The sequence below is a fragment of the Choloepus didactylus genome, chromosome 7 (assembly GCF_015220235.1).
Source record: "Choloepus didactylus isolate mChoDid1 chromosome 7, mChoDid1.pri, whole genome shotgun sequence".
NCBI classification, from domain to species: domain Eukaryota; kingdom Metazoa; phylum Chordata; class Mammalia; order Pilosa; family Megalonychidae; genus Choloepus; species Choloepus didactylus.
The window spans coordinates 14,592,499-14,617,309 of record NC_051313.1 but is presented as its reverse complement, the minus strand read 5'-3'; the positions used below and the strand labels follow the sequence as shown (position 1 = coordinate 14,617,309).

General features: G+C 38.5%; 1 protein-coding gene and 1 pseudogene across 8 annotated transcripts in view; both read right to left on the bottom strand.

Annotated features, from left to right (window-relative positions):
* Positions 1–326: 326 nt before the first annotated feature.
* The window catches only part of SLC18B1 (solute carrier family 18 member B1), a 43,916-nt gene continuing 19,431 nt past the window's right edge, over positions 327–24,811 (bottom strand). For all 8 annotated transcript variants that reach the window (XM_037843982.1, XM_037843983.1, XM_037843981.1 and 5 more), the window contains 9 exons: positions 24,041–24,197; positions 8,575–8,711; positions 6,393–6,494; positions 5,188–5,279; positions 3,625–3,720; positions 1,966–2,040; positions 1,133–1,226; positions 984–1,036; positions 327–805 (listed from right to left, as the gene is read on the bottom strand). In XM_037843982.1, the coding sequence (XP_037699910.1) occupies positions 721–805; positions 984–1,036; positions 1,133–1,226; positions 1,966–2,040; positions 3,625–3,720; positions 5,188–5,279; positions 6,393–6,494; positions 8,575–8,711; positions 24,041–24,197 (891 nt within the window). In that variant the 3' untranslated portion in view covers positions 327–720. The remainder of the gene's footprint in view (positions 806–983; positions 1,037–1,132; positions 1,227–1,965; positions 2,041–3,624; positions 3,721–5,187; positions 5,280–6,392; positions 6,495–8,574; positions 8,712–24,040; positions 24,198–24,811) is intronic.
* LOC119540022 lies at positions 19,167–21,077 on the bottom strand (annotated as a pseudogene).

Sequence of the window (24,811 nt, the reverse complement as noted above, 5' to 3'; positions counted from 1 at the left end):
GATACATCTACCAAAAGAAAGAAGAAGAAGAAGAAGAAAAGATGGTAAAGATGAAAGACAGAGACATTAAGGGAAATGAATGTTATACCAAGAGATGTTTATACATCCAGGTCATAACTGAAAACATCATGAAAATGGAAGTCATAAATAATGTTACCCTCGTACCTTTCACACAAACAAAACCGAGCAGAGCTGAAGGCTCTTAAAGAGTTTCTGCATGACCCGCAGGAATTTTGCCTTTTGAACAAGAAAATAAATCGTGTATCTTTTGAAAACTGATTTCATACTAAGTGGTCTATATATTTTGAATTATGGTTGTATACTTGTAAGATATCAAATCAATTGATTTATTTCCCTGTCTTTTAAAAAAAGATACATTCACTGAATCAGTGCACTTAGAATAAAAAGTAAACAGAGGAAACAGGACCCTAAGTAGAACAAAATGACATCTTCAAGGACAGGAGTAGCCCCTTAAAATTATAAACTTGCTGTTTTTCAATTACTCTTTTCATGCAGAATGTTTCAAATATGGCTAGTTCAGCAGGCCAGTTTTTCAGGATGACAGTCCACATAGCCCAACTTGGGGTCATCTAAAAATACCCCCAGTCTTGACACTTTCTGGATGCTGGTGAAGGGTCCCTGGAGGTCTGTGCATGGGACTGAGAAGACTTTTCCAGCCATGGTGCCTGAGGCCAGAAGTGCCCATTTCCTGACTCTGGATCAAGCAGGATTCTGAGGCTCAATTTCATAAGGCAAGAGAGCAGTTCGTTCCTCCTCTGTGCCAAGGATGTTTTCGGGTTCAGATCTACATTGAGGGAAAGAAGAGAAGAAGTTCAATATTTCTCATCTTAGAAACACCCAATACCTACTTGTCTGCCAACTATCTCCTTCCACTGACTGGAAGAATGGATGTAAAATGGCATTTATTTCCACGCCCACAGGCCAACTTTTAAAGAGAGGAAAAAAGCCAGAAGTGATCATACCTTCGTCTTCTCCTTGAGTGCTCCAGTAGATAATAGAAACCCATCACTAACCCCTTTAACACAATAAAAGATATTGGTTAATGTAAATTCTGTAAGTCAAGTTTTTCTACAGAATGAGGAAAAATTAAAATAAAAGACTGGTTACTCACACTTGTCAGAGCCCACAGACCTTGTACACCTGCTGCCCATTCAAAACCAATTTTTTCATACAGAAATCCACCCAGCACTGGTCCTACAAAAGCACTAACAAAGGAAAGAAGAAAGAATGTTAAATAGTGCAAGAAAGAATGACTTCTCAAAAGCCATGATCCCCTCAATCTTAGGTCTTTGTTAAATTGGAATTCTAAGTCCCAAAGAAAAAAAGTCAATTTCTGAGCATAGATAGCATTGGATATATTAAAAAAAATAATTCTACCTGATAACAATGATTTTACAGTTTTTAAACAATTCTAAAATGTTAACTGCTTCTGAAAAGTTGATGCCTTATATAAAATAAAAAATTTGAAAGACAACATTCATTCAAAGCCATGTTTATATTATCTCTCTACACTTGTTCAGATGAAAAAAGGTTTCTTCTCTTCAGTATTTGCATTTAAAATAACTTCATTCAGTACGTATTTATTGAAGATATACTACATTGCCAGCATACAATTACCCCTCTGACATAGCAGAGGTTGAAAAATTAACACAAGAGTGAATGAATAAGTAATAAAAAAATCTGAAACATGCACCTGCTGAAGGAACTTAAAAATATCATTTAGTTAAGACAGAGTATATGAGACTATTGGGATTAGGTGTTAAACCCGCTAGTATAATCACTGATCTCGGAGTCAGAGGGGTTGCATTAGAACTCCGGCTCTGCCCCAGATGAACACTGTGTCTTTGGACAACTCATCCGACCTCTTGGCATCTCAAGTTCTTCGTAAAGTAGGAACAGTAGTTTCTATCTTGCAGGTTTGAATGAAATTCGACAACTACTCACCCAACTGACCACGTTGCACCAAAGAGCCCTGAGACAAGTCCCAGCGTACTCAATCCTTCTTCAAATCCATTTTCACTGCAAGGAAAGACAAGCATATATCCATTATCGAAAGGGAAACCAGCAAGAAGACACGTGAATGCCAATAATGAAGATAACCAGGCATGATCTGGACAAAGCCAACAGCAAAACTCTCCATTTCTAAGATGAAAAGCTGATCTAATCTGAAGGACTTTACAAAGTTATTTTTACTCCAGGTTTTTCTAAAAGTAGTTTTATCACCTATGTAAGATACATATATATATTAAGAACCATGACCCATTCGTAGTAAATGCTCATAAAAATATAAAATTAAGAAATTCTTAAAATGAGATGTACATTAAAGGGGAATCATGGGCAACTTTTAGAAAACAAGGGCCGCTCCTTACTCTGATGAGGGTTATTGGATACAATAGAGCCATAGTGTGGGAGATTGACTTAGGTACCCCCAAAAGCCTCATTCTTCATCTTACTCCATGTTCCTGTAGGTGTGAGTATATTTGTAAATGTTAAGGTGTGGAAACTAATCAGGGTGGGCCTCAATCCATATGACTGGAGGCCTTAGAAAAGGAAGAAACTGGAAGCCAGAGTTCTGAGAAAGCACAGGGAGGAGCTGGAAGTCAGCAGAAACCAGAAAAGAAACCCACATCACCAGGTGACACACGGGCAGAATACAAGCCCAGGAACCCCAAGAATTGACCGTATCCAGCACCAGAACGCTACAGATACCAGGAGAAAGCAAGCCTTGCCAATATCTCGATTTTGGACTTCTTCTAGTCTCAAAACTGTGAGCCAATGAATTCCTGTTGTTAAGCTAAAACCAGTTTGTGGCACTTGTGATAGCAGCTTTGGCTAATTAAGACACATAGATACATCCTATGGATTGAGTTGTGTTCCCCAAAAAAGATGTGTTCAAGTCCTAACGCCTGGCTCTGCGGATGTGAACTTAGTTGTAAACAGGGAGGAAAAGTGCCCTGCCATGTGACGGAAAAGCCACGGACCAAGGGTCACCAGAAGCCAGCCCCAGAATGCCACAGTCTTTGGGGAGAAAGCACTGCCTTGCTGACTCCTTGATTTTGGAATTCTCCTAGCCTGAAAACTGTGAGCCAATAAATTCCCATTGTTTAAGCCAGCTCACTGTATGGTATTTGTTTTAGCAGCTTGGATACTAAAAAACTGCTCAAACTGACTATTTGATTCTTCATCATGGTGCCCTATCAAATGGAAGACTGCTGGCCAGGTGACAGATGTCAGGTCACTCTAGGCTCTTTTTGTCTGTAGGAAAGCAACAATGCTGAGGTCTTTTTGTTTTGCTTTGACTCTTTAAAATTATACACACACACACACACACACACACACACACACACACACACACCAAGGTATACACCTAGCCAAGCCTCTATCCACAGCCCATTTTACCTATTACTGTTTTAATATTACTATCTAAAATCATTTATATTAGTGTATTATTTATGCTACTTATATTAAAATAATCTGTGATATATAATCCTGAAGACTTAGTGTTGGGAGAAACAACGTCCCATCAAAACTGAGAAATTCAAGAAAGCCTGGGATGCTCACTGCTATTCACAACACAGCTCTACAAGCAATGGAAATACTTACTATGCACAGCTGAGGAGCTCCGGGAAGGTTGGAATTATACTCATCCCAGCCGAGATGCCGTTGACAACCAACACCAACACCAGCAGCCAGAGCTGACTGCAAAAGAGTTTCAGAGGTTTAAAAAAAAAAAAAAATTATCATTTTAAGAGACACAAAAGCATAATTTGTGGGCTTGGTTCAAACAATTAAAAGAGAACAATTAGGCTTTTCTGCCAAGATGGCTGTGGCATAGCCAATGCCTATTTGCATGGCCAATCCTTTCACTCCAACAGAAAACCTAAATTATCTCCCCCTTAGGTAGAATCTGTCAATTTAATCAAGTTTCCTAGATACTTCTGAGCCTCTGCTCTAATTATTAAGATCAATGTCGTTGTGTTCCCTGAAAAATCTACATCGAGGGTGCTTTTTCCTATAGAAAATCTAATCCACGGTTTTTCACCATTTTTAGCATGATTCATCTTTTCCCAAGGAAGCAGTTAAAATTCCAGATTGCATGACTAGTCTCATAGGTTAACAGGCAGTGCTGATGTGGAATATCTGTTACAAATTAAAATTCAAAAATAGATATTAAAATTAAAAAAAAATTTTTTTTAATCTAAAAAAGCCCTTTTACTTTCTTTGCCATCCTCATGCTCATCTGATCTCATTTGATTCCATTCTAGCACCTTTTAGTCCATTTTGGGGGGGAGGGGGAATCAACTCACCCAGGGAATCAATCCCTCTGGCCATTCTGAAGCCATCCTGGCCTCTTCTCACCACACAGACTCCTTTCAAAGTGGATATAATGTCAGCAATAAAACCAATCTTTCATTTGGCTTGGTTTTGATATTCAATTGATTGAAAAGGGATTAAAATTCAGGTAAAGGGAAGGGCTGAAGGAACACATGCCCGTCACTTTACACACATCGCCCTGTTTAATCCCTGCATGATGCTATGATGAAAACAGTATCCGCAGCTACTGCTAGGAGATAAGAAAACTGGGGCTGAGGCTGTTGGAGTTTAAGTGTTTTGCCCAGGTTCACACCTGGAAGTGGCAGATCTGCATGCAAATCCAAGTCTGAAGGACTTTGAAATCCTGCTCTTTCCATGAGACCATGCTTTATCCCAGAGGTACCTGAAAAAATCTAAGAAGCTCACTCTATTTTATCAAATAAACTTTATACAAGCTTTAACTAGCATCTACCGCAGGCTAAGGATGACAGAGGGGCAAAAAGGATTTGGTCTGTGCCTCTTGGAGCAAGAAGGAATAGAGAAAACAAAAATACATACTGAGAACAATCAACTAAAGGTAGATAGCATCAAATGCTACTTTTTAAAAAAATTATAAACAAGCATTTTTCTCTGTTGATATAGATTTTATGCATTTCTGTTTGCTTCCACCAGTGCTAGCTTCTAGTAAGGTAAAAGACTGTCAATCTTAGAAACAATTACATATAGCCCTAAATAAAGGAAATTATTTAAATAAGGTAAAAAATTCGAAGACAAAAAAAATTTTTACACCATTTTAAAAATAATTCTTAATTGCTATTTGGTAAAAAAAATACAGAGGAAGAAAAAAATTACCTTTTAATGTGCAAGACTGGGATGGGTCCTAAGAGCATATAGCACCCTGCAGTGATTATGTTTCCAAAAACCAGAAGCCATTTCCTTAGATGCTAGTAAAGAGAAATAAGAGGCCAAAGAAACTCTCAGAGTCAGAGACTCTCCATTAACAAACCCATGTAAAAAATCATTAAAGGACATATCATGCTACTCAAAAATCCAAACGCTTCAGAGAAAATAAGTAGATGGCAAACTCAAAAGCCAGGATAGAGGCATATGGTATCACCTGCTATACTACAAAACAAGGAGTGAGCAAGCGCAAAGATTCCTTGTTCCGAAGAAAACACTACAAGTTTTGTACATGATGAACTATCCACACATGACAATTTAAACAGCGGTCATGACAGAGAGCCCACAGAGTAGGTGAAATACCTAGAAAAATCCCATTATTTATCAGGTAAACATCTGCTAAAGTGGTTCCTTATAAACTACTTGAAAGCAGCCTAAAAATTTCAGGGGCACAAAACTACATAAGACCAAGGCCTAGAACCAAGTTCCAAACACTGTTTAAGACACTTGATTTCACCTGGAATTACTAAGACATCACCATGAAATTTAGGTCTAGTTAAATTTATATGCAAATCTAATGAAGAGGGGGAATGTAAAAACAAGCAATAAGGTTTTAGAAGTTTGAGATTGGACTGACAGTACTAATGCTGCATGCCAGTCATCTAGACCAAATCCTTCAGACAATTAAAAGAGAACAATTAGGCTTTTCTGCCAAGATGACTGTGGCATAGCCAATGCCTATTTGCATGGCCAATCCTTTCACTCCAACAGAAAACCTAAATTATCTCCCTCCTAGGTAGAATCTGTCAATTTAATCAAGTTCCCTAGATACTTCTGAGCCTCTGCTCTAATTATGAAGGTCAATGTCATTGTGTTCCCTGAAAAATCTACATCAAGGGTGCTTTTTCCTATAGAAAATCTAATCCACGGTTTTTCACCATTTTTAGCATGACTCATCTTTTCCCAAGGAAGCAGTTAAAAGTGAATCTGCTCAGGGTGATGTCGGGTTGGAAGACACTGGAGCCTTTTCATCACTCAAATAACATGGTAATTCTCATCAATGTACCCCTAGAATTCTGGAGGTGCCATTGGAAAACCATTGGTCTAAAATGCAAACATGCAAAAGCAATTCTTGAATATAAATTAAGTGTACATACTGGCGCCTTGTCACTTAGTAGACCGAAGAGTGGGGAAGCAATGGAGTAGGACAATGCCAAACCCAGGAATACGAGTCCCACATATCCAGCTGGTAAATTAAACTGTAAAAGAAATCCTGTATTAAAGTTACATGGTGAAGTCATTTTTAAAACAAACACCCATCTTTTCCTTCTACCATTTCTACATCTCTTATTAATTGCCAGGAGTCCACTAATACCACTCAGCATTCTTCCTATTCCTTGTCTTACTTTTCTGTAAATGTTTACTTTTTACCTATGGGGAAAATAAGGAAAAAAACAAAACAAAACAAACAAAACTAACCAGTGGTCAGAAGACGTAGATTGCTTGCTTTTGTAGCATTTGACATTAAATATATAATTTTGCATGTATAAATCACAGTATTTTTAGGTGAAATCAGTGCTTCACAAACTTTCGTGTGTGTACAAGTTACCCAAAAAGCTTGTTTAAAGAGGCTCTTGGACCCCACCCGGAGTTTCTAATTCAGAAAGTCTGGGATGGGGTCCAAGAATTTGCATTTCTAATTAGCTCACACTCAGACCATACTTCTGAGCAGCTCTGGTCTAAAACACTGATGATATATCTACCTATCTCACAGGGATATTAACATCTAATTAACAAATTAGATAATATAAGTTTTAGAGGGCTTTTTAAACAAACATTCACATACTGCTACTATTGTTAACATGATATAACTGCCTTTTTTGCAATCCGAGTTATCATTTTCTTTAGTTTCAATTATATTTCTTAATTAAGCCCATAGGATTTCTTTGACTCAGTATAGAGTTTAACATTTAAACTGTTTAACAGTTTTTAAGACAAAGTTTAACTCATGCTAAGAAATCAGTTCTTTAAAAACTGTAGGGAGATACAAAAGTCAGAATCATCCTCTTCTAATTTTCCAACTAGAGGGAGACAGTTGGCACCAGGGCATCCTAAGAGGCTGGATTACTAATGTCACAGCAAATGCCAATCAAAACAACTGATAAGGCTGAGTCAGGACGGTGGCAGGGTAAAATAATTTGATATAAAAACTGAGAAGAAAATACAGTTTTAAAGATCTTATCAGTTATCCATGAGCATCTTGAGTTTCTTCGTGATTGGTTACAGATTTTTTTCACTATCTAGATATAACTTCACACGAGCACAGAAAAATGACTCTTGAAGGGATGTGCTGTTGAACACGCATTATGAACACAAAATGTTTTTCTTAAGTGCTCTCTCATGGATGTTACCTGTTTAAGTGAGATATTATACTAAATTGTGGGCCAGGCACTAAAATTACAATTCTGAAGTTTAACTGAAATGCCCAAAATGTCTTTAGTGACCTCAAGTGGTAGCATCAAGCAAGAAAAATTAATTTCAATCCCTGCATCATGTGATAGATCAGTGTTCAGAAACCATTTGAAAATACTGTATTAAACACGTGATTGGCACTTAAATGTAGGCAACTGTGCTACTTTCATTCTAGTATAATAAATAAATAAATAAATAAAGTCAGTATGGGCTTCATTAGTATATCTGTGTCTACTGACACGTTACTTATCCAGTATAACTAACGACAAGACTTGGTAATGACCTTTATGACATCACAGTGTTCTTTCAAAAATATCTAAGAACAAATTTCCCTGGCATCAAACTTTTAGAATTCAAAATTGATTTTTTCAACCCTAGAAAAGCAGAGCGAGACTCTTGGTCCCTTTCCCCCACCCCAGATCCATATAGTCTAGGGTCACCTGATTATATCCAATAGCCTAAAAAGTTAGTAGACCCAGAGAGGATTCATTAGAGAAGAAGAAAGAAGGACACCTCATATTAAACGAGCTACTCAGTACCCCAAATGCCTCACTGGAATTCAACCAGAGGAAACGTCTCCTTGGGAAGCAGCAAGGATGGTGGCTGAGACAGTCCTACAGCGGCACAAGCAAGGTCTGGGCAAGAAGAGACCAGCGTTTTGGCCACTTATGAAAAGCTCTTTTGTTTATTCTGAATTAGATCCAATTCATAGGGACATCACAGGGGGAAGGCGCAGGCCACCTCGGTGCAGTCCCCATTCTGCCTCCTTCTCACAGCCACTCAAGGTCCTTCGACAAAGCAGGTTGGGAGGAAGCTATCACGTCCGCCTGCCACAACACAGGACTGCTCAGCAATCGGGTGACTTACCTTCTCCAAAACAAAGAGAGACAGAGTAGGATCGAGGAAGCCCAAACATGCACTCAGCGAACTGATGACAAAGGCTATCAGGGCAACCTTGGGTAAAGTGATCAGTTTCCAGAATGAGTGCTCACCCGGATCAGACTCTTTGGGTAAAAATGAAAAGAGAAAAATATATGATCTTAGTCATTAAAACCATTTAACTTACAAAAATAAAATCAGTAAGGCCAATTTTATCTGGTCGTCAAAATAACTGCACCTCTTGAGTTTTGCCTAAAATTGTGTATCATCTATATTTGCATATGAGTTATTCAGACCTAGCGCACACATTCAATTTTCTTAAAAATAAATTTTCAAATTCAAAAAGAATCAACTAGAATCAGTGAAGGAGGGGAAGGGGGTCTTGGGTTACATATAGCCTAGAAGCAAGGAAGGTCTTCCCCAGATAGCACAGACGACTCTCAAGTTTAATTTGGTGCAGTGGAAAGGCATTGTGAGAGTTTTACCAAAAAACAAAGTGTGTGTGCTGAGGAGGGGCACTTTTTTTTCCACTGGAAAGAAGACCCTGGGTTGAAAGGGAGCTTCTGAATCATGCATAAGCTGCAGCTGATTCCAGGTCACGTGAGAACCAGCCTTCCTTCCCACCACTCCCTCACCTGTAACCCAACCTCTTCACTGGTCCAAGCAGCAGGGATGGCTCTTAAGTCTCCAGTCATGTCGTATGACTCCTTTCCCTCTGCTAATTTTCCAAATTCAATTCACTCTGTAAGCTCTGGCTCTGGCCCTAATTCTTCTACAATTTTTACCTTTCTGCAGCTTCCTGCTGCATTTCCAGTCTATGCCATATTAGCGCCTACATTCTATTCCACTTTACATTGTTTACTTGGGTTTGGTGACTTCTCTACCTTCTATTTAATTTTTTTTTCACAAAAAGTCAGAATTAAATTTTATTTCACATTGATACAAACTGTGAAAAACAATTACATTTTCCCACACTACAGCAAAACTTTTCAATGGAATATGGTAACTTAACCATAAGTAAGATGTTGATTTTTACAACTGAATATAACTGTTATATTCTTCAAACTAAAGGACAATGTGTTTGTAAATGATTGTTTTAAAAGTTTTATATCCAGACATAAACATATGGCTTCTATATTCTATACTGAATATAGAATCTATATTCTAACATTCTATATTGTACACTGCCAAATTATTTTCATTATCAATTAGCACCCATTTATACACTTGCAATCCCATCATTGTTTTGATCAGTTGGAATACAGCCCCCAAATTAACAATGCAAAAATACCAAGCATACACTTCAATTAAACATTAAATCATGTGGTAATTATACCATACGAATAAAGTCCTGACTACCCTTTATTACCCAGAAATGTAAATAAGTTTTACCAATAATCTGAAAATACTAACTATGTAAAACCAAAGGATTACTATTTTTATATTTGCACAAAAATTAATTTAAAAAATCATTTGACTAAAGTCAAAATTTCAAAGAAGTTCACTGGCAGATAAAAACAAAATAAATTTTTCTGATGGATTCTAATTTTCCACAGTAGCTGGTTTCAAACATGCACAAAGTAAATAAAATTAAACTCTATGCTACAAGAAGAATCATCTTAGATCAAATTATCTTAGAAATTATAGTTTTTAAGATCATCTTCAATATTTCAGAACATACTAAAGTATGATCTAATTATTCTTCCAGTTGATTATAGAAAATTAAAAATCACAGGACTGTTCCCTGAACTAAGGATTCTAATAACTGAATAAGTCTAAATTTGGATTAAGATACAATTGAAGAGGAGGCGGGGCAAGATGGCAGACTGGTGAGCTGTATGTTTTAGTTACTCCTCCAGGAAAGTAGGTAGAAAGCCAGGAACTGCGTGGACTGGACACCACAGAGCAATCTGACTTTGGGCATACGTCATACAACACTCATGAAAACGTGGAACTGCTGAGATCAGCGAAATCTGTAAGTTTTTGCGGCCAGGGGACCCGCGCCCCTCCCTGCCAGGCTCAGTCCCGGGGGAGGAGGGGCTGTCAGCTCCGGGAAGGAGAAGGGAGAACTGCAGTGGCAGCCCTTATCGGAAACTCATTCTACTGATTCAAACTCCAACCATAGATAGACTGAGACCATACACCAGAGAATCTGAGAGCAGCCAGCCCAGCAGAGAGGAGACAGGCATAGAAAAAAAAAAACACGAAAAACTCCAAAATAAAAGCGGAGGATTTTTGGAGTTCTGGTGAACATAGAAAGGGGAAGGGCCCTGAGGCGCATATGCAAATCCCGAAGAAAAGCTGATCTCTCTGCCCTGTGGACCTTTCCTTAATGGCCCTGGTTGCTTTGTCTCTTAGCATTTCAATAACCCATTAGATCTCTGAGGAGGGCCGTTTTTTTTTTGTTGTTTTGTTTTGTTTTGTTTTGTTTTGTTTAATCCTTTTTTCTTTTTCTAAAACAATTACTCTAAGAAGCCCAATACAGAAAGCTTCAAAGACTTGCTATTTGGGCAGGTCAAGTCAAGAGCAGAACTAGGAGAGCTCTGAGACAAAACGCAATAATCCAGTGGCTGAGAAAATTCACTAAACACCACAACTTCCCAAGAAAAGGGGGGTGTCCGCTCACAGCCATCATCCTGGTGGACAGGAAACACTCCTGCCCATCGCCAGCCCCATAGCCCAGAACTGTCCCAGACAACCCAGTGTGACGGAAGTGCTTCAAATAACAGGCACACACCACAAAACTGGGCGTGGACATTAGCCTTCCCTGCAACCTCAGCTGACTGTCCCAGAGTTGGGAAGGCAGAGCAGTGTGAATTAACAAAGCCCCATTCAGCCATCATTTCAGCAGACTGGGAGCCTCCCTACACAGCCCAGCAGCCCAGAACTGCCCTGGGGGGACGGCACTCACCTGTGACATAGCACAGTCATCCCTCAACAGAGGACCCGGGGTGCACGGCCTGGAAGAGGGGCCCACTTGCAAGTCTCAGGAGCCATACGCCAATACCAAGGACTTGTGGGTCAGTGGCAGAGACAAACTGTGGCAGGACTGAACTGAAGGATTAGACTATTGCAGCAGCTTTAAAACTCTAGGATCACCAGGGAGATTTGATTGTTAGAGCCACACCCCCTCCCTGACTGCCCAGAAACACGCCCCATATACAGGGCAGGCAACACCAGCTACACACGCAAGCTTGGTACACCAATTGGACCCCACAAGACTCACTCCCCCACTCACCAAAAAGGCTAAGCAGGGGAGAACTGGCTTGTGGAGAACAGGCGGCTCGTGGACGCCACCTGCTGGTTAGTTAGAAAAAGTGTACTCCACGAAGCTGTAGATCTGATAAATTAGAGATAAGGACTTCAATTGGTCTACAAATCCTAAAAGAACCCTATCAAGTTCAGCAAATGCCACGAGGCCAAAAACAACAGAAAATTATAAAGCATATGAAAAAACCAGACGATATGGATAACCCAAGCCCAAGCACCCAAATCAAAAGACCAGAAGAGACACAGCACCTAGAGCAGCTACTCAAAGAACTAAAGATGAACAATGAGACCATAGTACGGGAGATAAAGGAAATCAAGAAGACCCTAGAAGAGCATAAAGAAGACATTGCAAGACTAAATAAAAAAATGGATGATCTTATGGAAATTAAAGAAACTGTTGACCAAATTAAAAAGATTCTGGGCACTCATAGTACAAGACTAGAGGAAGTTGAAAAACGAATCAGTGACCTCGAAGATGACAGAATGGAAAATGAAAGCATAAAAGAAAGAATGGGGAAAAAAATTGAAAAACTCGAAATGGACCTCAGGGATATGATAGATAATATGAAACGTCCGAATATAAGACTCATTGGTGTCCCAGAAGGGGAAGAAAAGGGTAAAGGTCTAGGAAGAGTATTCAAAGAAATTGTTGGGGAAAACTTCCCAAATCTTCTAAACAACATAAATACACAAATCATAAATGCTCAGCGAACTCCAAATAGAATAAATCCAAATAAACCCACTCCGAGACATATACTGATCACACTATCAAACACAGAAGAGAAGGAGCAAGTTCTGAAAGCAGCAAGAGAAAAGCAATTCACCACATACAAAGGAAACAGCATAAGACTAAGTAGTGACTACTCAGCAGCCACCATGGAGGCGAGAAGGCAGTGGCACGATATATTTAAAATTCTGAGCGAGAAAAATTTCCAGCCAAGAATACTTTATCCAGCAAAGCTCTCCTTCAAATTTGAGGGAGAGCTTAAATTTTTCACAGACAAACAAATGCTGAGAGAATTTGCTAACAGGAGACCTGCCCTACTGGAGATACTCAAGGGAGCCCTACAGACAGAGAAACAAAGAAAGGACAGAGAGACTTGGAGAAAGGTTCAGTACTAAAGAGATTCGGTATGGGTACAATAAAGGATATTAATAGACAGAGGGGAAAAATATGACAAACATAAACCAAAGGATAAGATGGCTGATTCAAGAAATGCCTTCACGGTTATAACGTTGAATGTAAATGGATTAAACTCCCCAATTAAAAGATATAGATTCGCAGAATGGATCAAAAAAAATGAACCATCAATATGTTGCATACAAGAGACTCATCTTAGACACAGGGACACAAAGAAACTGAAAGTGAAAGGATGGAAAAAAATATTTCATGCAAGCTACAGCCAAAAGAAAGCAGGTGTAGCAATATTAATCTCAGATAAAATAGACTTCAAATGCAGGGATGTTTTGAGAGACAAAGAAGGCCAATACGTACTAATAAAAGGGGCAATTCAGCAAGAAGAAATAACAATCGTAAATGTCTATGCACCCAACCAAGGTGCCACAAAATACATGAGAGAAACACTGGAAAAACTAAAGGAAGCAATTGATGTTTCCACAATAATTGTGGGAGACTTCAACACATCACTCTCTCCTATAGATAGATCAACCAGACAGAAGACCAATAAGGAAATTGAAAACCTAAACAATCTGATAAATGAATTAGATTTAACAGACATATACAGGACATTACATCCCAAATCACCAGGATACACATACTTTTCTAGTGCTCATGGAACTTTCTCCAGAATAGATCATATGCTGGGACATAAAACAAACCTCAATAAATTTAAAAAGATTGAAATTATTCAAAGCACATTCTCTGACCACAATGGAATACAATTAGAAGTCAATAACCATCAGAGACTTAGAAAATTCACAAATACCTGGAGGTTAAACAACACACTCCTAAACAATCAGTGGGTTAAAGAAGAAATAGCAAGAGAAATTGCGAAATATATAGAGACGAATGAAAATGAGAACACAACATACCAAAACCTATGGGATGCAGCAAAAGCGGTGCTAAGGGGGAAATTTATAGCACTAAATGCATATATTAAAAAGGAAGAAAGAGCCAAAATCAAAGAACTAATGGATCAACTGAAGAAGCTAGAAAATGAACAGCAAACCAATCCTAAACCAAGTAGAAGAAAAGAAATAACAAGGATTAAAGCAGAAATAAATGACATAGAGAACAAAAAAACAATAGAGAGGATAAATATCACCAAAAGTTGGTTCTTTGAGAAGATCAACAAGATTGACAAGCCCCTAGCTAGACTGACAAAATCAAAAAGAGAGAAGACCCATATAAACAAAATAATGAATGAACAAGGTGACATAACTGCAGATCCTGAAGAAATTAAAAAAATTATAAGAGGATACTATGAACAACTGTATGGCAACAAACTGGATAATGTAGAGGAAATGGACAATTTCCTGGAAACATACGAACAACCTAGACTGACCAGAGAAGAAACAGAAGACCTCAACCAACCCATCACAAGCAAAGAGATCCAATCAGTCATCAAAAATCTTCCCACAAATAAATGCCCAGGGCCAGATGGCTTCACAGGGGAATTCTACCAAACTTTCCAGAAAGAACTGACACCAATCTTACTCAAACTCTTTCAAAACATTGAAGAAAATGGAACACTACCTAACTCATTTTATGAAGCTAACATCAATCTAATACCAAAACCAGGCAAAGATGTTACAAAAAAGGAAAACTACCGGCCAATCTCCCTAATGAATATAGATGCAAAAATCCTCAACAAAATACTTGCAAATCGAATCCAAAGACACATTAAAAAAATCGTACACCATGACCAAGTGGGGTTTATTCCAGGCATGCAAGGATGGTTCAACATAAGAAAATCAATCAATGTATTACAACACATTAACAAGTCAAAAGGGAAAAATCAATTGATCATCTCAATAGATGCTGAAAAAGCATTTGACAAAATCCAACATCCCTTTTGATAAAAACACTTCAAAAGGTAGGAATTGAAGGAAACTTCCTCAACATGATAAAGAGCATATATGAAAAACCCACAGCCAGCATAGTACTCAATGGAGAGAGACTGAAAGCCTTCCCTCTAAGATCAGGAACAAGACAAGGATGCCCACTATCACCACTGTTATTCAACATTGTGCTGGAAGTGCTAGCCAGGGCAATCCGGCAAGACAAAGAAATAAAAGGCATCCAAATTGGAAAAGAAGAAGTAAAACTGTCATTGTTTGCAGATGATATGATCTTATATCTAGAAAACCCTGAGAAATCGACGATACAGCTACTAGAGCTAATAAACAAATTTAGCAAAGTAGCGGGATACAAGGTTAATGCACATAAGTCAGTAATGTTTCTATATGCTAGAAATGAACAAACTGAAGAGACACTCAAGAAAAAGATACCATTTTCAATAGCAACTAAAAAAATCAAGTACCTAGGAATAAACTTAACCAAAGATGTCAAAGACCTATACAAAGAAAACTACATAACTCTACTAAAAGAAATAGAAGGGGACCTTAAAAGATGGAAAAATATTCCATGTTCATGGATAGGAAGACTAAATGTCATTAAGATGTCAATTCTACCCAAACTCATCTTCAGATTCAATGCAATCCCAATCAAAATTCCAACAACCTACTTTGCAGACTTGGAAAAGCTAGTTATCAAATTTATTTGGAAAGGGAAGATGCCTTGAATTGCTAAAGACACTCTAAAAAAGAAAAATGAAGTGGGAGGACTTACACTCCCTGACTTTGAAGCTTATTATAAAGCCACAGTTGCCAAAACAGCATGGTACTGGCACAAAGATAGACATATAGATCAATGGAATCGAATTGAGAATCCGGAGATAGACCCTCAGATCTATGGCCGACTGATCTTTGATAAGGCCCCCAAAGTCACTGAACTGAGTCATAATGGTCTTTTCAACAAATGGGGCTGGGAGAGTTGGATATCCATATCCAAAAGAATGAAAGAGGACTCCTACCTCACCCCCTACACAAAAATTAACTCAAAATGGACCAAAGATCTCAATATAAAAGAAAGTACCATAAAACTCCTAGAAGATAATGTAGGAAAACATCTTCAAGACCTTGTATTAGGCGGCCACTTCCTAGACTTTACACCCAAAGCACAAGCAACAAAAGAGAAAATAGATAAATGGGAACTCCTCAAGCTTAGAAGTTTCTGCACCTCAAAGGAATTTCTCAAAAAGGTAAAGAGGCAGCCAACTCAATGGGAAAAAAATTTTGGAAACCATGTATCTGACAAAAGACTGATATCTTGCATATATAAAGAAATCCTACAACTCAATGACAATAGTACAGTCGGCCCAATTATAAAATGGGCAAAAGATATGAAAAGACAGTTCTCTGAAGAGGAAATACAAATGGCCAAGAAACACATGAAAAAATGTTCAGCTTCACTAGCTATTAGAGAGATGCAAATTAAGACCACAATGAGATACCATTTAACACCGGTTAGAATGGCTGCCATTAAACAAACAGGAAACTACAAATGCTAGAGGGGATGTGGAGAAATTGGAACTCTTATTCACTGTTGGTGGGACTGTATAATGGTTCAGCCACTCTGGAAGTCAGTCTGGCAGTTCCTTAGAAAACTAGATATAGAGTTACCATTCGACCCAGCGATTGCACTTCTCGGTATATACCCGGAAGATCGGAAAGCAGTGACACGAACAGGTATCTGCAGGCCAATGTTCATAGCAGCATTATTCACAATCGCCAAAAGATGGAAACCACCCAAATGTCCTTCAACAGATGAGTGGATAAATAAAATGTGGTATATACACACGATGGAATACTATGCGGCAGTAAGAAGGAACGATCTCGTGAAACATATGACAACATGGATGAACCTTGAAGACATAATGCTAAGCGAAATAAGCCAGGCACAAAAAGAGAAATATTATATGCTACCACTAATGTGAACTTTGAAAAATGTAAAACAAATGGCTTATAATGTAGAATGCAGGGGAACTAGCAATAGAGAGCAATTAAGGAAGGGGGAACAATAATCCAAGAAGAACAGATAAGCTATTTAATGTTCTGGGGATGCCCAGGAATGACTATGGTCTGTTAATTTCTGATGGATATAGTAGGAGCAAGTTCACAGAAATGTTGCTATATTAGGTAACTTTCTTGGGGTAAAGTAGGAACAGGTTGGAAGTTAAGCAGTTATCTTAGGTTAGTTGTCTTTTTCTTACTCCCTTGTTATGGTCTCTTTAAAATGTTCTTTTATTGTATGTTTGTTTTCTTTTTAACTTTTTTTTCATACAGTTGATTTAAAAAAGAAGGGAAAGTTAAAAAAAAAAAAAAAAAAAACAAGGAAAAAAAAAGATGCAGTGCCCCCTTGAGGAGCCTGTGGAGAATGCAGGGGTATTCGCCTACCCCACCTCCATGGTTGCTAACATGACCACAGACATAGGGGACTGGTGGTTTGATGGGTTGAGCTCTCTACCACAGGTTTTACCCTTGGGAAGACGGTTGCTGCAAAGGAGAGGCTAGGCCTCCCTATGGTTGTGCCTAAGAGCCTCCTCCCGAATACCTCTTTGTTGCTCAGATGTGCTAAGCCAACTTGAAAGGTGAAATCACTGCCCTCCCCCCTACGTGGGATCAGACACCCAGGGGAGTGAATCTCCCTGGCAACGTGGAATACGACTCCCGGGGAGGAATGTAGACCTGGCATCGTGGGACGGAGAACATCTTCTTGACCAAAAGGGGGATGTGAAAGGAAATGAAATAAGCTTCAGTGGCAGAGAGAATCCAAAAGGAGCCGAGAGGTCACTCTGGTGGGCACTCTTATGCACACTTTAGACAACCCTTTTTAGGTTCTAAAGAATTGGGGTAGCTGGTGGTGGATACCTGAAACTATCAAAGTACAACCCAGAACCCATGAATCTTGAAGACAGTTGTATAAAAATGTAGCTTATGAGGGGTGACAAGGGGATTGGGAAAGCCATAAGGACCACACTCCACTTTGTCTAGTTTATGGATGGATGAGTAGAAAAATAGGGGAAGGAAACAAACAGACAAAGGTACCCAGTGTTCTTTTTTACTTCAATTGCTCTTTTTCACTCTAATTATTATTCTTGTTATTCTTGTGTGTGTGCTAATGAAGGTGTCAGGGATTGATTTAGGTGATGAATGTACAACTATGTAATGGTACTGTGAACAACTGAAAGTACGATTTGTTTTGTATGACTGCGTGGTATATGAATATATCTCAATAAAATGAAGATTAAAAAAAAAAAAAAAAATAATGCTGAGCAAAATAAGCCAGGCACAAAAAGAGAGATATTGTATGTTACCACTAATGTGAATTCTGTGAAAAATGTACAATGTTTTATACTGTAGAATGTAGGGGACCTAGAAATACCAATTAGTGGAGGGGGAATGATAATCTAATAAGAACAGATAAACTATGGAGGGTAATCTCAATGTTATGGGAATGCTCAGGAATGATTATGGTTTGTAAACTTTCTTGGATATAGTAAGATCATGTTGGAAGCAATAGAGTTATTTTAGGTTTTTTTTTCTCTTATTCCTTTGTTTTCTTAGGGGTTGTTAATTTTCTTGGGGTATGGTAGGAACATGTTGGAAGCAATGTAGTTATTTTAGATTATTTGTTTTTCTTACTCCTCTGTTTGGACATGGTTTATTAATTTTCTTGGGGTATGGTAGGAACATATTGGAAGCAAAGTAGTTATTTTAGGTTATTTGTTTTCCTTAACCCATTGCTTTGTTTGAAATGTTGTGGGGTTTTTTTGGTTGTTGTTTGCCTGTTTGTTTTTAATTTTTTGATAAACAAAGTTAAAAAATTGAAAAAAAATCAGTAGAAAAATGGGAGTAAAAACTAAATGACAAATAGGGTGGGATGGGGGGATGGTTTGGGTATTCTCTTTTCACTTTTATTTTTTATTCTTATTCTGATTCTTTCTGATGTAAGGAAAATGTTCAGAAATAGATTGTGGTGATGAACGCATAACTATATGACCATACTGTGAACAGTTGATTGTATACCATGGATGACTGTATGGTTTGTGAATATATTTCAATAAAACTGAATTTAAAAAAAAAAAAAAAAAAAGATTCAATTGAAGAAATACATAGTACCGAAGTTTTAAGTGATGTCTGGTTTCATTATAAGGATAAATACATCATAAATACCATATGTCCATAATTCAGAATGTCAAATTACAGCATCTATTAACACCAGATGTCTATGGCAGGGAAGCAATATTTGGTCTCCTATGAAGGATAATAAAGGAAGAATATGTGTCTTTTCTAGAGAAGTGAAAAGAGTATTAAATGGAAATGATAGGAAAAAAAGTCTGGTCCCCCAAAGAAAAGGGCCATTAACTGAGAAGAGTAACATCACTCTTTTGTTAACACTTAGAAGTATTATCCCTATTAATAATAATAGGAATAATATAATACCATCTCATTATTTTGTATCACAATTATTATGTACGTATAAATACGTATATAGAAATATAGCCACTGTATGGTGACTAGGCAGTTTTGGAATAAATCCATAGTCTAAGTTACAGCGAGCTTAAATCATTTATATCTTAAATGCTCATTTATACCTAAACAAATTTTCTTTAAGCATACTAATAATTTCCAAATGATGTAATAAATATTCTGGTTGCAGTACTTTATTATTTTTCTGACTTGCATTTGGGAAAAAAGCCAGCTGCTTCACCTATTTTAATACTAGAATTACTCTGGGATCACATTATACAGATACATGTATAGAAACTTAAAAGAACATACATTTCCCCTGAGGAGACATTATTTAATCTGTGTAATTGGTATGTATTTACAAAACTTTGTAACACTGCAAACAAGAAGTTTCAGGACTGGGCACATTTAACAGTTTCTACTCTACTACAATGATGCAGGTGTACTTCTACCCAAGGCCTCTTAGTGATGCTAATCAACTGATGGTAGGATTTGATCAATGAATTGCTTGATAGCCATCATTTCCTAGTGACATGAATTGTGCATAAAGCCCCCTTAGGTTTTGAAGGTTGCATTGGCTGGATTTACCAATGTTTTTAGCTTTTCAGCAATAAGAGAACCAAATATTAGGGGAACTAAAGGGTTGCACTCTTCATGGCACTGCAGGATAGACGTATTTTTATTAGCACCACTGATAAGAACCTATGGAAATGAATCCCAAAGTGGAAGCCAGCAACTGAGTGCAACTACACCTGCCAGTTTCTGCTGTGTGGTAAAAGCAGTATATAAAGATAAAGCTCCTTGGAAAAATCCTCCTAAAATAATTCTGTTAAATCAAACTCCATTCTTCACCTCTTGATCTATCAGAGATTTGACATTTTCTGCTGCCTGCTTGATTCCAGGTTCACCTTCTTGTGAATCGGGTGAAAGCCCGATGATATCAAATCAAGAAGGCATACTCATATTCATATTTAATGTAACAGAAACAACCGGAGCATGTGGGCAGATACATTTGATATGTGAACTTCTGATACCTACAAAGGCTTCTGCCCATCCATGCCCTATGTCTCCCAATCCGTGAAGAAAAATAACCGCCAAGGTGACCACCAGGGCGGCGGGCACGATGGCGGGCAGCTGGGCTGACATGTTCTTGCTGCACGTGCACGGCTCTGCCACCGTGATCTAAAGCAGAAGGGAGAAGGAGCTGGCACAGGTCCTGGCCCCAGACCAGCGAGTGAACAGCAGGGCATCCCTTCTATTTAATTTAAAGAATAAAATCTTTGCTGAGCCAGGCACCATGCCAAATTCTGGGCAAACGATGGTAGTAAGACAGATGCAGACCTTGTCCTTACAGAGAAGTTACCATGGGGAGTGGAGAGAGCCAGAATGGGGTTGGGAGAGTTCAAAAAAGCCAGATAGGGCTGGGAGATGGTTCATTTTTGTGTGTCAACTTGGTCAGGCCATGGTGACCCCGCTGTATGGTCAAACGTGAATCTAGATGTTGCACTGAAGGTATCTGTAGATGGGATCAGCACCTACAATCAGCTGGCTCTAAGTAAAGGAGATGACCCTCCATAAAGCGGATGGTCCTCATCCAGTCGTTTGAAGGCTTTAGGAGTAAACACTAAGATTTCCTGAAAAAGAAGTTCTGCCTCAAGACTGCAACATCAGCTCTTGCCTGAGTTTCCAGACTGCCAGCCTGCCCTACGGATTTTGGACAGGCCAGCCCCCATAATCAGATGAACCAATTCCTTAAAAATAAATGAATACATCTCTTTATATATATATACACACACAAGCATACCCATACCCTATTGGTTGTGTTTCTCCAGAGAATCCAACTGATAAAAGTTACATAGGGAAGACTTTCCAAAAAATCTAAGCTGGGGCCTAAAGGATAAGCTTGAGATGAACTAGCAAAAAGGGTGAAAAGAATAACCTGGGTATATTAATCCAGGAATGACATACTCAAAGATTATGAAATGAGTCTGTATTGGATGAAACAAAAGGGGAGTTGGAGGATCGACATTGGGTGGGGGCATGGAGGCCGGGGACCATTGAGGTAATGGGAAGGGCTCACACTGCAGAAGTATGTAACCATCAGATCATGCAGGACCTTGTAAGATATGCTAAGAAGGCTGAGAAACTACCACGAGGAACTGTAGGCAGGAAATGAGAGTCAGATTGGAGGTAGAAAGAAATCTCTTCTGTTGCCTCATGGAAAATAGGGGTGGTAGGCGGGGAGGCAGTTAGAAGGCTGCTGCAGTCATCCAGACCAAAGGTGATAACAGCCGGGTTGGACATGAAAGCTCTTTGAGAGCCTAGATCAGCCCCTATATGTCTCCCCTAGCTCTCAACACAATATTTGACTTGTTGCCTTAATGATCAAGTATGGGGCAAGACACAAAAAACTCACAAAGTGTAATTCAACTATCTTAAGCGCTGCATTTACACTTTGTCAGGAGACGAGGGGTAAAGTTAAACTTTGGTATTAGTTACTTCCTTCTCAGCAAATATTCAACTCAACTCTGAACCAAACAGGAGACCAGTCCAAGATGCTCAACTTCAGAAACAGCTTTGGGTACGCTTAGAAAGGACACGAGCGCCACCGTGTGGCTCACTGTGGGAATGCCAGCAGGGAGACTGCATTTTGAAATTCTATGTTAAATAGATGGTAGTCACTTTCAAATATAAATTATAAAATATTCAAGCTTTAAATGGTTACACTTTTCATGCATATGAAATGAAGTATGGATTTATGGTATCATATGTACAAATTATATTATAAATTGTTCCCTTCCCTAAAATCCAAGAAAAGGGGCTATCACCGTAAGGATATGCAAGAAGGTCCATAAAAATGAACGTGCAGTGAGTTTAATCAAGCTGTTGAAGAAGCCCAAGTAAGAAAACTCGAGGTGATACCTGTTTGTGGTACACACATCAGAGTCACCAGGGGAGCTTTTCCAAGCTACTCAGGTACTCTCTCTACTCCCCAGGAACACTGATACATTCTTGGAGGCCCATGACCCTCTAACTGGAAATCTCTATCAAGTAAACTACTGCTAGAGATGCGAAAGTGGGATGTCACCCAGGTGTGAGGGAGAGGAAAAAGCTGCCACAGTACACTGTTTACCCAATATCTATCTTATAACCAAGAAGGTGAGAAAACCCACCCAAGAAGAGGTGATAAAAATTAGGTTTTGAAAGATGAGAAAGAGTTAGGTAGGATGGGGGAGGGGTGAGGAAAGGCTCTTCCAAATCGTGTGATTGCAATGCTTAAATCTAGCAGCAGGTTCCTCCCGGCTTTCAGCACAAAGCTCACATTTCACAGATGGAGACATTTCCACAAGGGGATTGACATGTTCTTGTCTGTAACACATGCTTTAGAAGTACTTCTTTGGCATAGTATAGGAGCTTTAGAAGTACTTCTTTGGCATAGTATACTGACCAGATACAAAGGATGAGAGGGAGGGACCAAAGGTGACTCTAGTCACATTGTCTGTGGGTCTAAGAGCAGGTAAGGAAGTGGGTAGAATTTGTGGAATATGAAATTCAGCCAATATCATCAAAATAAAAGAAAACATTTAATTATATAGCTTCTATTTATAAGCTTTTTTAAAAATAATAACAAAAAAAATTACTCCTTAATGGGAACATCTAAATCTACATTTATAGCCTTCTCATTATCAATCTGAGAGATTTAGAAAATACTAGCTGTTGTTGTCTTTGTTTTCCCGTTCAGTCTTAATAAGAGATCCTTCAGAAGAAAAACAGCAAGGCCTCAAGCAGCAAAATGTGCTGGATTGAGTTCAGCACCAATCTCATATGTTCTAAACACCATGCCCTATCATGAATTAATTAGTAGGTTTTAGTAGTGTCTTTTTTGCTTATATGGTGTGGTAAAGTGTGAACAAAACTCTCCTCCTACATGAGACTGTGGCTTCCCATTAACTCTAACTGTTCCCCTAGTCACCTGGTAAGGATAAAATGCCACCTCTGTTACTGAGCAATATGGCTATGATAAAAATAACCCCTGATTGGTAAACTGCAGCTGGACAGGCACAAATGGAAATGGACCAGAAATATGTGACGACGATGTCACACTCTGAGCTGACCCTCATGCGGGGCCTGGAAACCACATCCATGGAGCTGTCGGAGAGGTGCACTCCTATGGGGTACATAGCTTCTGCACCAGGGTGACTGCAGTCACTGCCTGAGCGGGTGCTGTGTCCTTATACCTGGGCTGTGCTTTCCGGACCACTGCAAGGAATCCTGGGAAGGAAGGGCTGGTACTGCCCTCCCCACACACAATCTTCTAAGAAAACCAGTGCTATATGTGACCCATGGTTACATGTGGCTCCATATGGTGGTCATCACATATGGCGATGGGTTTTTACCAAAACATATCTGCTAGTTCGCAAGGTCAGAAAGAATTTGTGATATACAGAAATCTATATAAACTCATTGCCGGCAGCAACATTTCTGAAAACAGAATTAGATTTTTCAGGGAGCTCAAAAACTCTATTATTTATTCCATAAAAGAGGGAGGCTATGAAAAATTGGTCTTCCACAAAGGCACAATAATACTTATTACTCATTTCAAGAATCATAAATACAAGTGTGGTCTTACCATAATTAGGTAAAATGTACATGCTGAGTGGAACCAGCAGCAGAACCACGCATCCCAGAAAAATGAAAGGCACCTCATAGCCAAAGGATTGATACAAAAAGCCACCAAAAGGGGGGCCTAGCACTAGCCCCAGTCCAGAAAAAATCTCAAGAGTCCCCTAAAAGTAGGAAAACAAAAGAAAATAGAGTTAGTATATTTAGTTGAAAAATTTACAGATAAATATCCAATAGACACTATCCAGAAAAAAAAAAAATTCCACTCACTTCACAATTCACACCCCCAAGAAAGAAAAAAAGAAAATTCAAGGTGGATCAAAAATTTAAACATACATTGTGAAACCAAAAAAGAACTAAAGAAAGAAAATATGGAAGTGTTTTTCTTTTTTTAATTTTTATGGTAGGGAAGATTTTCTAATTATGGCAAACTCAACAGACATAATAGAAAAGTTTGACAGATGATTATAAAAAAATATGAAAAATCTATGCATTGCAAAATGCACTTTTATCAAAATCAAAAGACGAATGGCCAACAGGGAAAAAATACTTACAAAAGACTGATTTTGCATATCCATAGAGAGAGCTACTACTAATCAATGAGAAAAAAATAAAACACAATAGGAAAATGGGAAAAAGGTATAAATAGACTGTTGACACATAAAATGAAATACAAATAGCTCTTAGACATATAAAAAGAATCTCATCCTCACTTTTAAAAGAAATGAACACTGAAACCACAAGACATCAATTTTCACCTATCAAATTGGTATGACTA